Source organism: Anser brachyrhynchus (assembly GCF_964034855.1).
Source record: "Anser brachyrhynchus genome assembly, chromosome: 4".
NCBI classification, from domain to species: Eukaryota; Metazoa; Chordata; class Aves; order Anseriformes; family Anatidae; genus Anser; species Anser brachyrhynchus.
In genome coordinates, this window is record NC_137698.1 from 21,373,212 (window position 1) to 21,390,785 (window position 17,574).

Consider the following 17,574-nt stretch of genomic DNA (forward strand, 5'->3'; position numbering starts at 1 on the left):
AAGCCAGGTAAGGTGTATCCTGCCCAAGAGGAGGATTTTGTTTGTGGAGCAAAACCCTTTTTCATGGCTTTGCGGAAATGAGCATGAAGTGTTCTTATACAACCCCCTTGGTCATTACATAGCAATTCTTTCCTGTGTTATACGATATGAAAGCACATCTGACCCAGCATCCATCTGGCCTGCTATCCTATCTTTGATGATGGCCTGGGCGAAGTGCTCGTGGAAGGAGTAAAGGAGACACCACCGGGGGAATATGATTCTTCCCAGTCCTGTGCTGTTTGAGCTCTGAAAGGCATTGTGCTCCCAGAGGTGGAGTTGCATCTGAACCCATCATCTTTAACAGTCACCAGCATACTATCTTCCACAAGTTTTTCTGTTCCCTTTGTGAATCAGTTTATACTTCCACTATATAAGGCACGCCCTGGTTTAACTATGTGTTGTGTAAACAAACAAACAAGCCTTCTTTTGGATTGCTTTAAATCTGTTTTTCTTCAACCTAAAGTTTCTGAACTAGAAGAAGTTTAGCTACTTTTAATTCCACCCCTGCACATGGGTGTCCTGTATCTTTTTTTATCCCATTGCAGAGAAGTCTACATTTGATACACGTCCTGTTTGATTAGCTCATAAATTTTAGATAGCCCTTTCTTTCACCATGCTAGTGTTTTACTGGCTGAATTCTAAATCCCTTGAATTAGCTCTGTTCCTATGGTTGTTTACTTCTGTATCTGATTTTTCTAATCATAAAAGTGTCCGTGCTGCCAAAACTAGCCCTCGTTTTGAATGTTTAGAAATGTGTAGCACTGAATGTTTTATCCATGTGTCAGCCTGGAAAGCTGCCAGTCTCGTAGTCCACGAAGGGGCATCTGAGTATTTCATATACTTGGGGCTGTATTCTGCTTTCACTGACGCCAGTGGATGTTTTCCTGTTGAGTTCAGTGACAGCAGCACTGGGTTAGAAGGAAGCAAAACATTTGCAGATGCTGGAAGTGCATTTTTAAATGGGTGACTTACAGTCATCAGAAAATCCCTCAAGTCAATCAATATCGGCATTTCCTGTTTGTTTTCCCTTCCAGGAGAAGAAGATTTTTCAGATTCCATGGATGCATGCTGCAAGACATGGGTGGGATGTTGAAAAAGATGCTCCCTTATTTAGAAACTGGGCAATTCACACAGGTATTGGGACTCTCTTTTTGCAGGACAGATTTTCACTTTGTTTTCCCTTTAAGAGTTGTATTTTCCTCCTTTCATGTCTTTGCTTTTTACTAACACAGTAAATGAATTGAAGCTTCCAGATCTGTGGGAGGCTAAGTGCTTTTTTCAAGGTCTGCAGTACTCCCCAGCTTTATTGAATGGCCATAAGTCATTTGCATTTGAGGAACACAGTAAAACTTAATTGATTTAAACGTTAACAAGATCGGGTTCAAAATTGTTTGGAGTAGAGCATGCTCAGCACTTTGTAGACTTGGGCCCTTAGGCTTTTTATGTGTTTCTATGGATTTGAGCCAGACATAATAAAGGTAAATGCTGTGCAAGCTTTTCCACGTTGTTGTAGAGTTCCATCTGATCCGCAGTGCCCTAGGTCTTTCTTGAACAGAAACTGTTTTTAATCATGTGTTCTAGAAACATGCATGAGAATGAGATCGCACCATTCACTTTCTCTTGCAACTTCAGCTGTTGTTTGAATGCCCGTCTTGAGAACCAAAGACTAATGCCTTGGAGTTAACCTGTGTTGCTATTAGTCTGCCTTAGGTATTCAGTTATGCATCGTATGTGCCTAACTCTCTTTTCTTGCTTAGGAAAATACCAGTCGGGGGTAGATAAACCTGATCCAAAGACATGGAAAGCAAACTTCCGATGTGCTATGAACTCTCTCCCTGATATAGAAGAAGTGAAGGACAAAAGTATAAAGAAAGGAAACAATGCCTTCAGGGTGTACCGGATGCTGCCACTATCTGAAAGACCTTCTAAAAAAGGTAGAGGAGAGAGTTTGTGAGTGTGAAATTCGGTGTTGGGTGCATTGCTACTATGGGGTCTGCATAATGTGCCAGTTTTACTTCTCCTACTGTAAAGTCAGACTTTCCTGTCCAGGTGTTCCACAGAACTTAGGAACTTCTGTATGAAAAATGGGCTGCATTCAATTAAGAGAACAAGCTAGTTTGAGAGAGGATCGATAAGATATGATAACTGGTGGTCTGTGTAAATGGTGACAGTTCTGTTAAAGCCGATGGAGCTGTGTGCAGGTGCTAGTCCCATGTACCTTGCTTGCTTAAATTTTGGGGCTGCCAGTAACTGCTGCCAAATGGGCCAAGTTTGATAGGGGACAGTGATACGGCGTAAGCAGCTGAAGATTTGCAGAGTGACAAACACCCCTAACTTGAATCAGGAAAAATGTTTCCTGCGGGAGGTGTTAATATCAGTGCTGAACTAAAGCACAGTTTTAGGAAGCTGAGAATACCACAGAGGAGAGTCCCTATTCATTTTTCTGTGGCACCACTTTCAAAATCACAGTCCCTCTGAGGTATCCTAGTGAATGAAGGCAGCATAAAGCCATAGCTGCTTATTCCCTCTCATGAGAGAACTCTCATGAGAGAACTGGGTCTCCTTCAGTCAAGGAAGCTGAATAGAGGATGTTTGACATCCGTGCATTTCACACAGTAAAGCTCATTCAGAATATGGTGGCAGGCATTTTTCTGTCTTTTTCCAAGCAAGGATAGAAATAAACTCACACTCTTTTTAGCTGAGTGGGAGCAGTACACTTCAGCATAGCTGTGGCCTACATAGGAAAGCTGGTTCTGTAGGTTGCAGGGACCAAACTCAGATGCCATGTGGAACTGGGAGCTCAAATTCAGCATCTGGGTTTCCTGTATAAGGAACAAACTCCCAGGTTTGACATCCTAGGCTTGACATCCTTCTCTGTTCAGAATGTTAAACTATGGAGCCACTTCTTTAGTTACATAGGTAAATTAGGCCATGAAAAAAAACAAAACAAAAAAAAACAGCAAAAAAGGCTGTCCTCTTTGCCCCCACAGCGTGGTAGTGGTGACATGAGAAACTGTTTAAATTCCACAGATTTGGCTTAGGTGTTAGGTCTCCTACATGCCAGGAGAAGATCCAACCACCAGGTCAATCTCATGAGTGATTTCTTTTTGAGTAGAAACACTGGCTTCTTTATGGCTTTGTTATTGTCTTATGGAGTAGAAGATGGGCTTCCTTGTTCCTCTGGTATCTTCTAGTGCCTAGAAGTATTGGATGGAAAGATAACCTGCCATCCAAATGCATAATGCTCCTCTAAAATCAAATCCGGTTCACGTAGTGCTCAATTTGTTATTTTCTCAAATTGAGAAGTAAAAGGCACATCTTAAGTTTAAGGTAACTGTGATTGGAAGCATTTAACTCTGGCATTATGGGGGCAGAATCATACTGTGAAATGAAGATCAATCTGGAAAAAGTAGAATTTTTGGTTTGGAACTGTTTCCGATCTCTCATCTGTGTTGTATTTTTTACATTCAGGCATATATCCATGAACCACAATCTGTCCCATTGTGGTAGATTCCTCTCATAGCTGTAAGAGCTAGAAAAGTTCATCATGAAAAATGAGATTCTGGAGCTCTGTGCAGGAGAAGATTCCACTACAATCCAGTTACTATACAACTGACATACTTTGGGCCTTGTATATATTCTCACTTGCCCTTTCCACATGGCATGTGGCTATATTTATGTATGAGTGAGGGCAAAAGAATTTGTCTGCAAACATTTCTAATTCGAAGTGCTGTCTTGTGGTACGGATGGGAGAAATTCCTGGGACACGTCTGTACAAACAGCGGGGTAGAGCAGAGCTTGCATCAGCAGGTCTGAGCTTTCACGTTAGGGTCTCTTCAGGACACAGCAGGGGCAGCAGTGCTGAGGTCTGCCAAGGCACGGGAGGTTTGGTGAGGGCCATACACCTTGGGTTTTCTTCTGCATTCTCAAATCCAGCATGATTACATAAACCACTTTTGCATTAATTATAATATATAATCCTTCTCCCATGTTGCAAGCATTTACAAAAATGCATTGAAATTTGCTGTGATCTCTTTTCACATGTTAAAGAATGATCTCCCTTTTCCTGTTGCTGCAGTGAGAGTGTCTCAAGTGTGATTAGGCATGCATTTTGATTTTTTTTTGAGTATTTTTCTCAAGTTTGCTTCTCCTTTAACAGTCCCTGGTTCGTAGTATGTCACTCTTTCATATTTTTCACCTTGCTTTTTTGAATGAGATCACTTTATTTAGTCCATTCATGGTTCTTTTTTGCAGTCCTTCAAAAATGAAACACAAAACCCGAGTGCTCAAGGTAAATTTTTGACTGCCCAGGCCTTATAGTGAGCTTAAAATTAAACAAAATGAGTTCTCCCTTTCCTAGGAGATGCTACTATTCTGAGGCATGTTTGGGGGCTATTTCTTAGTGGATATAGAAAGCATATAGGAAAACTCGTGGCACAGAGAACTTTAAGAAATCTTCTTTCTGTTGTTGCAGGAAAAAAAACAAAGTCCGAGAAGGACGACAAATTCAAACAAATTAAGGTAAGAAGTGGCTGTTAATACTGTAAGAGCTTGTGAAAACAATCTGTTGCAATATTTTTTAATAGCCCCAGTAGTATCTTGTGGATATTTGCAAATCTCCTATGCTTGTGGTTTGGTTAAGTAGTTACAGTTATTTTGGATTTTTTTTTTTTAAACCTGAAGCCTGTTACAGCCATGACTAACGTCATCAGTTGACACAGCCCTTCTGTTGCAATGCCTGGAGGTTGGAAAACTGGCAGCTTTGGCAATACATTTGCCATTTGTTTGTCTGTGTAAGTAGAAATAAAGTAATTATGGAAGGAATGCTTCTGAACAATGCAACTACCTTTTGGAGCAATTAGTTTTTGTGCAGAAGGCATTGGATATTCATTTTCGTTTAGGCAAGGGGGAGAAGTCTTATCGGAGCTGCACGTTCTGCTCATGCACTATAAGTTGGAAGAATTCAGTTGTAAAGCTCATCAGGTAGCATATTAAATTTTCTTCTCGTTCAGAGCATGGACCCAAACTCACATTTGCTTTCCCTACAAAGCATGGTATTTGATAGGTTTCACAGTTCTGCTGAGGCCCCTCAAAGAAGATCCTTGTTAAATAGTGGCAGGATTTGGTCCAACTTCATTTTTTTCATAAAGTAAATTGCAAAGTTTCCGGACTTTCAGGCTTCACTGAAATTTGTGTTGGTGGGTCTTTCATTTAAATCTGGGATTGGAGTACTGAAAGCATGGCCTGCAGTAGCATGTAGCAATGTCCATAACAGAACAGCTCGGTCCTCCGCTGCTTGCTTGTCAGGGACTGTGGCTCTCATTCCTCAGCCAGGTAAATGCTTGAGGCCTGGGAAAATGACTTGATTGCAATTGGATTTGGAAGGCAAAAACTCTTGGTGATTTGTGACTTGTTTAATTATGTGTCAGAGCACTGCTTTATTCTGGTAAAGTCCATTGGTCAGTGTCGGGCAGCACACGATGCCTCCCAAACCTGGCAGGAGCACTTTGCTGTTCCCCTTCTTCATAATCTTTCTTTTAGTCAAAATATTAAATACCTGAAAAGCTGTAGAGGTGCTTGAACGGTCTTGTCCTCTTCATTAAGACTGATCTCACAAATACTGCTTGCTGAGAGAGTTCCAGTGGTGTCTGGGAGATTATTACACACAGCATTACGCCTGTGAGTAGGAGCGTGCAGGGAGGCACTTGCAGCTTTTGGGGGTGCTTTCTTGCAGCTTGGTTGCCCTGAACTATGCAGAAGTGTTGGGCCACACGACCCAGCAGCAGTAAGCTGATCTGGCCGTGCTTCCAGCACATACACCTGCCACTGATAGCTATGAATACGTGGCTCGCCAACCACTGATTATGATATGGCTGCTTACCTCTTGCAGGCTTTGATATGGGGCCAGGTAGTATTCCTGACTGTTCTCCCTTATTCTGAGAAGTGTGTACATGAGTTGACTTCCAAATACACCAGGATTTTTAAAATAGGTGCTCGTTCAGTGCTCAGCTACTGCTAGGTGGGCTGTTGAGTGCTGAAGGCGGTAACTGTGAAGAAAGATGGTGGATGAGTTAATGCACATGCACATTTTTGAACACTGAAAGCTGCTTAAATTTCTTTGCTTGGTGATGTGGGTTCCTGAGATCTGAGCTGCGCGGTTTTTGTTGAAAGCCTTGCAGTTACCTTGAAAACCTCCGCTTAGTGAAGATGAGCGGGAGGCTGTTCCACGACCTGCCTGTTAACTTCTGTAGGGTAACAGGGTCACCACTGCCAGACCCTGTGGGTGCCCAGAGCTCTAAGGCAACCCGTGGTGGGGGCGAGGAGAGCTGCCGGACCTTGCTGGTGAGACTTGGTGCCAGACCTTGCCGGGCTGGCGGGGCCGAGCCCGAGCAGGGTGCTCAGTGAGGGCGCTTCCTTCCTCGTCCCCACTGTGGGTGAGAGGCCTGGCCTATACCTGATCCCTGCTCCACTTTAGGCAAGGGGGACTGAGAGCGGGTCTCCCACCTTGCAGATGAATCTCCTGGGGTTTTGGGCAAATGGGGGAGAGGCCGTAGGTATCTGAGCAGCCCAAAGAGAAATAGGCTCTTTCCTTTGAAACAGAGTTCAGGGCTGAGCTGCCTGCATGGGGCTTAATCTCTACCTTATCTTACGTGTAGTTTTGGCTATGCGTGCAGCTTCCCATTCAGACATTTGTTTAAGTCGAAGTGACACCTTTCCCTGTCCTTTCAGCTTAGCTTCCTCCAGGCATAACTGAAAAGTTAAGTGCTTTAATAGTGGCTATGCCAGTGTCCATGTCCCTCTGTGGATCTGGCACCGTCACCTGAGTTGTAGGATGAATATTTATTTCTGCAGCTTGAAAGGGCAGCTAAATAAACTCCTCTGTAACTAAGCCTCAGCAAAGCTGAGCGAGTTACGGTGTGAGCAGCATTCCCATGGGGGCTGCTGTGTTTGCCAGGGCGTTGCACAACACCAGGGCTCCGGTGCAGAGTCCTCATCTGTCTCTGCAGTTGGTATTCGTGGATAGATCAATAGCAGCTAATTTTATCTTTTCTGTTTTTCCGGTCCTTTGACTTGTGGGCTGACACCACCAGTGTAGCTCATCAAAGACCACCCGGTTGCCACTAGTGCTTTACCCTCCTCTGATTTTTCATCCCCATGATAACAGTTCATGTGGTTCGTACTCTGAAGGGGGCTGGCGCCACAAGTCTTGAGGCTTGCCCTTGCCCTACGCTTGCTGAAGTGATTTGGAGCAGTGAAAATGGGCATACCTTGGCATCAGATCACACCAGCAGTTCTGCACCTCTCTGCAGATGTGCCATGAGGACAAGAGCCATGCAGAACCTCACTTTTGGTGGCGGCACTGCCTGCCCAGAATGAGAGCAGAAGACTTTAGACTTTATATCTGATAACCCCACAAAGGAGCCCATAACAGGGAGGAGGTTGGACTTGTAGTTAATTCTTTAAAAGAGTCCATAACTTTTTAGGAAATCCCGAGTTTGTGGAATTAAAATTTTGGCGTCTAGTCTGAAGGGAGGATTTTAGATTCCCATTTGAATGTACCAGACCTACAGAGTATGCATCTTGTGGACAGCTCAGTGTATATAGAACAGGTGGTGTTTTCCCAACGCTGTTGCCCTATGGTAATGTTTATGATGTGATCTAAGAGGCTGTATTTAGTGTAAACATTTTGGTTTGCTTTCAGGCTTGCTGCAGAGAAAAATTAAGACTAGAATTTAGTAATTACTATGCTGAAGCTAAGGCTTCCTTTAAGAGAGTGCAAAGAGATACAGCATGTTTGGAAGGGAGGGAGGATGAATATTAAATAGAATACATTTTAAAGCAATGTTTCTTCTTTGTTTGTTCCAAATGTTAATCTCTTGTAGTAAATAGCACACTAATTTCTTGCTCTCTGAAGGCTCACTCTAAATCTGAAAATTAAAAATAGCATTAGTTTCAAAGCTGAAGCTTTGGAAATGGAATAAACTCTGGCTGCTTCTCAGAGAACCAAATTACTCGTTCTGAAACTGTGTCTAACAGAGCAGTGGCTATGCGGCAGGCAGAAGCGATTTAATTTATTACCATCTCAGAAAAAAAGCGATGAACTGAGTCCAGGCTCCTAAAATAAATCAAACCTGACCCAACTGTACTGTTTTCATTCTAGCAAGAGCCAGTTGAATCATCTTTTGGGATTAATGGGCTAAATGATGTCACTTCTGACTATTTCCTGCCCTCCAGTATAAAAAATGAAGTTGACAGTACAGTGAACATTGTAGGTAAGTACTACTATGCTTTTCATATATGCTAAGCATACAGGTGATTAAAACACGATTTCATGAAATAGGTGATACCAGAAATAAACTTCTGACTCTGCCAAACTCACCTTTCCAGCAGTATTTTGCACTTTGGAAAACAACACAGTTATAATTGTCTACATGTTTTTTGCTAGCCCAGGCCATGCAAGGTCCTGCTTGCGGGCCAGCCTCACCACCATGCCGAGACAGTGAGCAGCACTTCTGCAGCATGGTTGTTCCCCTGAGAACTAAGCTTTTACAAACTTTTTCAGGTGGCTTTTCCTGACATTAACTTACTGTACAGGGTAGTCTTCAGCTATGAGGGTATTGTAGCCAGTGTCTGTGGGAGTTAAACCAAAGCTGGATCATGGTTTCCCATTGCTCAAAGAACAGGTTCGCGTAGGTTAACATTTTATTTGTGAATTTAAACCTACAGATGAAATAGAGGACCTCAGTTCTTTTACCTCAGTAGCAGAGTTCTTTCTTAACATCACAGAGCTGACAAGATCAGTGAAGATTGTATTTAGAAACCAGTACGTTAGGAATTAGATGTCATCTTTGAAGAATGTGAATAATTGGACCTTGGTAGAACAACGGGGCTGTTCTTGACAGCTCTTTTTTAGCTAAGGTTGTGACTGTAATGAGGAATCTTAGAAATGTGACCCATATACCATTTTCTCTAGAATTCCACTTTTAATATATGAGGAAGAAGTGTTTGAAAAAATATGTTAATCTTCTGTTTGCAAAGATGGCAGAAATTGCATGCAGTGATTTTTTGCTACCCAATTTTTTGGTCACAGAGCTTTTCATGAAGTCATTCCTCCAAGTACTTCTATGGTTTAGAAGTACTTTTGCTCTCATTATGGCAGTGTATTTAATCATCTCTTGCTTTGTAAAAGTATTAGGGCATGATTTTTGCTCCTACTATTACAGAGGGCTTTATAACTCAAAGGAATAGCACAGCAGTGAGGTATATTTACAGACTGACTCATAAACAAATCTGAAATACACCAAAGCTGATATGCAGCCCCAGCAAGGAAGCTTCATACACTTTTGCTTTATTTTACAACCTTAAAGTCAAACAGAGATCAATTAACAGCATTCTTTGAAATGTACCTGCTGCTCCCCCAAATCCAAGAGAGTAATTTTGCTGCAACAGGTCAGTTTTGTACAGTGCAGTGTATCCTGAACTCCTGTTAAATTTTATTGTGAGATGAATGCATGTTACACCATAGCAGATCTTAGTAATTTACAGGACAGGAGCCATACTGGTAACATCAATGTAAAAGTGGTAAAGGGCCTAATGTGGAAACCGAGCAAGATGTTCCGAGGAATAGAACTGAATTTGCACCTTAAGGGCTTTCATTTTTCCTCGAGCTCACAAGGGAGATGTCTGGTTAGCCTTTTTACCCCTTTGCTCCTATGGATAGACCTAGCATCCATTTTCAGAGGTGGAACAACAAGGTTTGGGTGCGTAACTGTGATCCAGTGTTGTTTAATTAATGGCTTGTGAGTGTGCTGCTTATCCAGTCTGAGGAGAGAAGTCCTTATTTAGTACTCCAGGCTGGTATTTAATGTAAACAGGGGGGAAAGGGTAAAATAGATATATTCTGCAGAAAGGAGGGAAGTCAACTGGCGGGGAGAAAAGACAAACAGCACTTGCAGTGCTTCTGACATACGTGCAGCTCGAGGAAGAGTGGTGACACATTGCCCAAGTGAGCAGTATTTTTTGCTGCACTGAAATTATCTCGTGGGGTGGGTAAGAATTCTTCAGGTCTTGAGGAGAAAGATAAAACAGCGCAGATGGCCTGTTCTTATCCCAACAGTGTTGCACAATACTGGTTTCTCCTGGATAAAAATTAACTCTGTGTGTGTGTGTTTGTGAGCGTGCACACGCATGTGCTCCTGCTCCCCTCCGCTCAATAAAAAGCAGGCCCTTTCAGAACCAGGAGAAGTGACAACAAAATGTCTAGAAGAAAATGGTAGTAATTGTCGTGGTCCAACTGAAAAATAAAAGACTATCTGGTGTGTACGTAATTTTCTATATGTTGGAATTGTCTCATAGAATGCACATCCCCCAGGCTTTGGGGGAGTTGCCAGAAGTTGGCTGGCACTTCACAAAGCTTTTCCCTGGGAGAAAAACCTGTCACTTTTCTTTTTCAAAACATCATGTTCTTACCTTGTCTAAAGATAGAAGGCAGGAGTGGGTTTTGTGTATATACATGTGCATTCATGTATATTTACCTGAATCCATCCAGGAAAAGATATTATCTTTTGCTTTTTTTTTTTTTAATTAATAATCAGAGTACTTAGGTCACTTAACAGAAGAATTTCAAGATGTACTGTGCTTCACTTACCACATTTTTCTCCATCATGAATCTAGAATAACAACATGCTGTCTGAATTCCTAATGATACCATATAGCTCGGTGAATTAATTGTGGCTGCCCTTTGAAACTCCAGTATTGGCCAGCTCCAGAATGACATTACCAAGTGGAATGGACTACTGAGCCTGAAAGATTTAGTAGAGTTGTTCCTGTGTAAAACTTAAAATAGGCATGTATCACTGTACAGTGTGTTTAAGACTAAAAACAGTTCGCAAAACACAAATAAATCTGAACCATTTCCTCCGGCACAAAATCTTTCCAAACTCTCGTTGAATTTGGTAGGAATATATGTATGAAGGTTGTTTCTTTTGGTGTTTTGTGGTCCAGTGAAAGAATATCCGTAGTCCTTCCCTTTCTCTCGGTCAGCTGGGGTTTCAGGTTAGCCATCCCCTGCGGTGGCTCTGTACATCCACGTTGTCCTGATCTACCTAGTGGCTTTCAGCTCAGTGCTGGATTAATGCAGTAATCATGTGTTCATACTGCTGGGATCAAAACGGGGGGTTGTACAAGACAAAGGGAATTCTCTCAAGCTGCTCCAGAGAGCTGAGGTTTTGGCTTTTACAATAGTACTTCTTTGCTGAGTAACTTCTAAAGTTTATTCCCCTGTTTCAAAAGGGTGTTCTGTAGCACAGCTAGTGTCTGCAAAGTGTTTTGGGATGCTTACAAAGCATCCATGGTGCTTTCACTTTGTAGAAATAAGCAATGTTACTTTGGTATTAAATATTATGTCCATGGGGGAATAGGAAAACCATCTGTTAATAACTAACCAGACTGTAGCTGTCAGTCACAGACCACAGGGACTACAGACTAGCAGTACGACTGTGATTTTCTACATGCCACCACTGGCATTGTGAGGTTCAGTGAGAATAAGCATCTAACTGGAGAGTAAATTTTTGGCAGATTCATGTCATGTATAAATCAGCTTTCTAACATATTTTACATGACCAGGTGGCTGTTTTTTTGCACGCCAGTTCTGACCCATTTGCTTTCATGATGCATAATTTACACGAGAGCATCCAGAGGTTATGGGATGCTGGCAGCATGTTGGGTGAGGATGCTTCCCAGATTAGGAGAGATTGCTGTGGTCTGTATGCCCTGGCGAAGGGAGAGTGTGGCTGTGGTCTTCCCTGGGAAAGTGTCTGGACAGCTGATGTGTTGGGGACGGCTCGAGGGCATTTTGAATGAGAGCCAGGAAAAAGTTAGGCATTTTCAGTTGTCACAAGTGGAAAAGAAATGTCTTTGAAGGTGATGGAAACTAAATATATCACACAGGTTTCCTATAGAAGTCTCTTTGAAAGCAGGTGGTGGACATGGAAGAAAGTGCTGAGGCTATATTAAAGACTGCATTTCACTCAAATACCAAGCAGTCTCCAAGGACAAGCTCTTAGGGATTCATCAGAGTCGACATAAAATGAGTAATCATTTTTTTCTTCTGACTCCAAGTTGTAGGACAGCCGCACCTTGATGGCAGCAGTGAGGAGCAGGTGATAGTTTCCAATCCTCCAGATGTTTGCCAGGTAGTAGAGGTGACAACAGAAAGTGATGAACAGCCCCTCAGCATGAGCCAACTGTACCCCCTACAGATCTCCCCTGTCTCGTCCTATGCAGGTAAGCATCGTGGTGTTTCTTTTTTGGAAATGTTTGGGAGACACTAGATTTGCTCAGGAGTGTCAAGCCAAGAGGCAGGGGTCACCACAGGGGAAAGGGGAGCTTTTCCAGGGCAGCTGGCACAGATTCAGAAATGTCTGTTCTGCTGCCTTCTGTATTTTTAACTCAAAAATTCACAGTCCTGTATATTCATTTTACCTTGGGAAACAACTCGGCAGATCTAAGGACGGAAATGTAGGCTGCAGTTTTTAGCCTGTGATTAATGGAAAAATAAGCTTTTCAGATGTTATGCAGAGAGATCTTGTCATCTTTTATTAGAGGGACATTTTCAATGGTACAAATGATATGTTGCCAATATATTGTGTCCCCTTTGCACCCTGACCTTTTAAAGATAAAAGGTCATCTCTGATGCATGTTTCCGTGATGCCTGCCACAGTGGGTACAGAATGCTAAGGGCTGCGCTAATGATATATAATGTAAATGTGAAGCTGAGGGCCCTGGAGGAGTGGATTTGTCTTGTTGCGTATAGTCTGCAGACTAGAACAGCCATGTAGTGACTGATAACAAGTGGTCTGTGGAAGTCTGGCTTCCAACGTCTGTCTCCCATCTGGATTCTCTGATATCTAGTAAGGGTTGAGATAACAAGCTTTCCCCTGAGTCAGGGTGCTAATAGTTTCTCATTTTTATCTGGCCCATTATTTTCATAAAACTGGTAGGAAGTTAAGAGTCTTGGCACTTATTAATCCCTTATCTAAGACTGACAACGTATTCAGAAGTTGTAAGGGGAGAACAGATACAAATGCACGCATGGGCACGCTACATAGAGTCCTTGCAATCACATAAGCCTTATTTCCGTAGGAAACAGGGCAAAACCACATTTGAAAGTAGAAAAAGTTTCATATCCAACCTGTCCTTCCTTCTTTAACATATTGCTAACTTGCAAGCCTCAGGATACTGAGGCAGAAAAAGAAAAGTCATCTTTTTAGGAAAACTTGAGTATTAATTGTTCCCAGTGCAATTTATTATTTTACACATGGTTTTGTCTTTGACTCATTAGGCTGAATTAGTTCCAGACACGTTTTCATAAAATATGAATGTAGGAATTTTTATCTTTGGGTCTGGGTGAATAGTTGATGTTCTTTTGAATAGCCTCCAATGTTAGTCTCACACACGTTGATATATGATCGTGCTTCCCAGCATGTTTAGTCTGTAATGGCCAGAGCATTAGAAGGGCTTTGCGCAGCACAAGGTGGGGGTGCTCTAACATATTAGCAGTGGGAGATGCGGCCTTTGAAACGCTTGTCCTTTTTCCAAATGCTTCTTGCAAAACTTTTCCTGGGTATGTGAATGTGGCAACACTGCTTTCTTTTAACATCGGCTACAGGATCTAAGTTCTTGGAATGCAAACAAGAGTCACCATCTAGGTCTGGAAGTCGTGGCAGTTGCTTGGGCTGTGACAACAGGGAGGGATGTATATGGTGACAAGAGAATCATCTGGACATGAGCAAGTCCTGAGCTAGCTTTCCTAAAGTCAGTGCAACAAGTCTGCATGAATGAAGCATGTCTGAGGTACTTCTGCTATCGCCTTATGTTGTCTTAGTATCCTGGTGGTCTTGAGCTGACCTACCTTATATCAGGACCTGGTAACTCATAACTAGGATAGCACAGAGACGATTTCATGCCACTGATATGCCTTTAAATGCATCTCAAGACAGCTCTTGAGGATCCTGGTTAGTCTAGCCAGAGGCCAGCAAGACATGGCGTACTGCTAGAGTCTATCCTGGAACAAGTCCTGATTAATACCTTCATCAGTGAGCAGAGGAGGTGGTGGAGTGCACACTTGTGAAGTTTACAGCAGACACCAAATAAAGGACACCAGCTGATATGGCTAAGGGCAGGGCCACAGTCCGGAAAAAAGCGAAGAGGCTGTAGGAAAGGGGCCAATGGGAACCTTACGAAATTCACAGAATCATGATAACATCTAGCTTGGAAAAACCCTTCAAGATCACCAAGTCCAGCCAGTTCAGCAAGAACAGATGCAAAGTCCTGTTCTTGGAAAGGAAGAGCCCTTTGCAGCGATTCGGGCTGGGGCTGCTGAAATGGGGAGCAGCTCAGCAGAAAGGGGGGTGGGCAGCGAGCTGGACGCGAGCTGGCAGAGCACCCTGGCTGCAGAGAAGACCAACAGCCTTCAAGACCATGGCTAGGAGATCTAGGCAAGTGATTATCCCCCGCTACTCAGGGCTGGTCACACTGCTGCTGGAGTACTGGGCCTGGTTCTGAGTCCCCCAGACCAAGAAAGCAACAAACAGGAGCAAGTGCAGGGAAGGGCTGCCAGGATGGGGAGGGGCTGGAGCACTCGTCCTGTGGGGAAGTGCTGATTGAGGGACTGGGGTTTGTTCAGCCTGGAGAAGAGATGGTCCTGGTACCCTCACAGCAGCCCATCCATACCTACAGGGATGGTACTGAGAAGGTAGAGCAAGGCTCTTCACAGTGAGGCATGGAGGGAAGATGAGAAGCAATGGGCGTAAATTGAAGCAAGAGAACGTGGTCCAACTGGATATAAGAAAAAATGTCACTTTTTCACCACAGGGTTTGTCAGAACCCTGACATTTGTAGGACGTTCTTGTGACTATTTCGGATTTTATCTTGTTACACACAAGTCCGTAAAGGAGCCCTGAACCTGCCCTCATGGCTTTGCTGGGTTGCCTCCTCTGTCAGGTGCTACCACGGATTGGCAGGAAAGAGTATGACCAGAACAGCTGTGCAAGAGCAGTTAGTTTAGCTCTTCTGAAACAGCAACAGCAACAACAAAAAAAGTAGCTGGAGGTATCAGCTGTCCTACATAAATCTGTTTTATTTCAAAAACACCTCTAGTTCCTTTCTGAGGTTACACAGGCAAATGATATGTCTGGCCCTTGTGAGTTTCCTCATATTTCCACTGACGTCTATGAAATCCATTTTTTTAGTACCAAGGCTGTTCTTGTCAACCTTGTCTTGTTTGACACCGATTCAAATAACCTTCTTGATTCAAATAGCCTCTCTAACTTTCCATACCCGAGTGGCTAGCTTCCCTGGCTTTGATAACTATAGTGCTATCTCTTGCTCAGCATTTTGTTACGTATAAACATCAAGGATGGATTCCTTTTCATCTGCATCACCCTTTTTTTGTTGCCACATGTTTCTTCATGTCAAGGAATATCTGCTTCTTGTCTCTGTGTTGATTCCTCGTATTGACTCTCCTTCTGTACAGATTACTTTCTGCCTCTTCTCCCCCCAGTCTGGCTTAATGGACTAACTTTATCACGTTGTCACCTCTCTCTTTACCTGGGCCAGTGGACAAGGAGCCCTGCGGAGTGTTAACTTCATAGGGCTTCACAGTTAGATCCTCTGCTTGCCGCATGCTGGGACTGGGACTCTGGAGTAGGCGATGCGTCAGCTGTGGAAGTTAGAGTATTTAGTAGCTGAGCTGCCAGCTTCAGGACGCTGGGTGCAGTTTACATCCTTATGTCTGAAGGAGCAATTCAGACCATAAGTTTATGGCCCACTGCCCAAACCTCGTCCTTAGCCAAGCCTCAAGAGAAGAGCTCTGGAGACTCGCAGGGGAGGTCCTCTGCTCCACCCACTGTTCAAGCAGGGACATCTAGAGGGCTTGAAAATACAACTGAAAGCCCTGGGTTTTGGGCTCTTCTGCAAGCAAGGGCTGAGCTGCAGCAGGATGGCCGTCCTGCTGGAGCTGCTGGCCTGTCCCTTGGTGCAGAGGGGTGACAGCTTGTGTTTGCACAAGTGTTATTCGTGTAGTTGTGCTCTGGTTGAAATGGTGAGGGCCAGAGAGGCAGTATGCAGGGGTGAGAGGCAACGGGGCTGTCCTGCTTTGGTGCAGAATGTAATTACATTTCTCTGTGCTGGAGTCGTGGGTGGAGGGCAGAGAAACAGGCTGAAGGACTGGGCAAGGGTGGCAAGAATGAAATAAAAGCAAAGTAAACCAGCAGTAATAAAGTGCAAGAAGTGACAAGGAGCCCTTGAGGCAGCAGATTGAGATAACAGCTTACGAAACAAAAACACACTTATCTCCTCTGGGGTGGAGTTGTAGATGTTTTTGCGGGGAGATAAAAATAAGGATTGGGAAGGACTTTGCCCGTAGCTGGGCCTCAAGCTGCCCAGAGCAGGTGAGGGAGAGGGGGCATTCCCTGCCAGCAGGAGTCTCCTCCCTCTGCCCAGAAGTATGGGCAGTTACACAGATCTGCTGTTTCCACCTCTGTTGCTGTCTTCCCCAGGGCGTGTCCATATTAACCATGATAACCATGTGAATTTACTCCAGTCGTTCAATGATGCCGTGTGGTCTAGCCCTTCGATTACTTCACACAGGGGGTCCATGCTTTGCTATTGTTTCCTGCTTGTTTGGCTTGGCTCTGTTTGCTTGAACTTGTTTGAAGTGGATCGAGCCTCTTGAGCTGGATTTTGCTACTGTAGATAAAATAACATGAGTTTCATTTTTGCTTCCATTTTTGTTTGACAGAAAGTGAAACGACTGACAGCGTTCCAAGCGATGAAGAAAATGCAGAGGTAAGTGCTTTCTGGAGTCTAAACACTTTGGAGCAAGATCTCAAAATGATGTCCAGAGCTATTCTTTCCTCTTCCACATTTGCAACTGCCTACCACTGAAACATTCAGTTTTAAAAGCTGAGAGAGAAAAAAAAAACTAGAAAGGTTCAAAGGATACAAATGTTTGGATGATTTTCTAGCAGAACGGATATCTCTGCAAGTTCCTTCTTCCTCATCTGTCAAAACTACAAGGAGATAAATTTGCATAAGAAAATACTCTGTCGAACCATCAACAGTGCCAACTGGTTTGTTAATATGGAGCAAGCCAGTGGACTTTGTCATGTGCTCTGTGTGTGTGCGCACTGTGCATCGACATTGCTGGGCAGTGAGCATTTTATCTCAGCTGGAAGCACGCTCACTTTGTTTTCCTTAAATGGCATCTGAACTCATACAATCAGAGGAAATGTTTACATGTATGATAGAAATGCAACTTGAATGTTTGAGGTATGTGAGGCAAAAGGCTTTCCTGAGAAGCGAAGACTGAGTTAGCGCTCAGCATCAGCTACCTGCTGCCGGCGTGGTTATAACAGTGTTCCTTGCCCTGCCCTGTACCAGAGGGCTGTATGGGCTGCTATTCCTTCCTGCTTTGGTGAAGCCCGAAGCTCAGTAAAATGCCCCAGGAGGGTTTGTGAAGCCGGTAAGAGAGAA

The 17,574-nt window shown here is 43.5% G+C and overlaps 1 protein-coding gene across 5 annotated transcripts in view; it reads left to right on the forward strand.

Annotated features, from left to right (window-relative positions):
• IRF2 (interferon regulatory factor 2) overlaps nt 1-17,574 on the forward strand; it is a 42,220-nt gene that overhangs the window by 22,676 nt on the left and 1,970 nt on the right. For all 5 annotated transcript variants that reach the window (XM_080590749.1, XM_080590751.1, XM_080590748.1 and 2 more), the window contains 6 exons: nt 1,074-1,173; nt 1,797-1,973; nt 4,514-4,560; nt 8,201-8,312; nt 12,160-12,324; nt 16,841-16,887. In XM_080590749.1, coding sequence (XP_080446875.1) covers nt 1,074-1,173; nt 1,797-1,973; nt 4,514-4,560; nt 8,201-8,312; nt 12,160-12,324; nt 16,841-16,887 — 648 coding nt within the window. The remainder of the gene's footprint in view (nt 1-1,073; nt 1,174-1,796; nt 1,974-4,513; nt 4,561-8,200; nt 8,313-12,159; nt 12,325-16,840; nt 16,888-17,574) is intronic.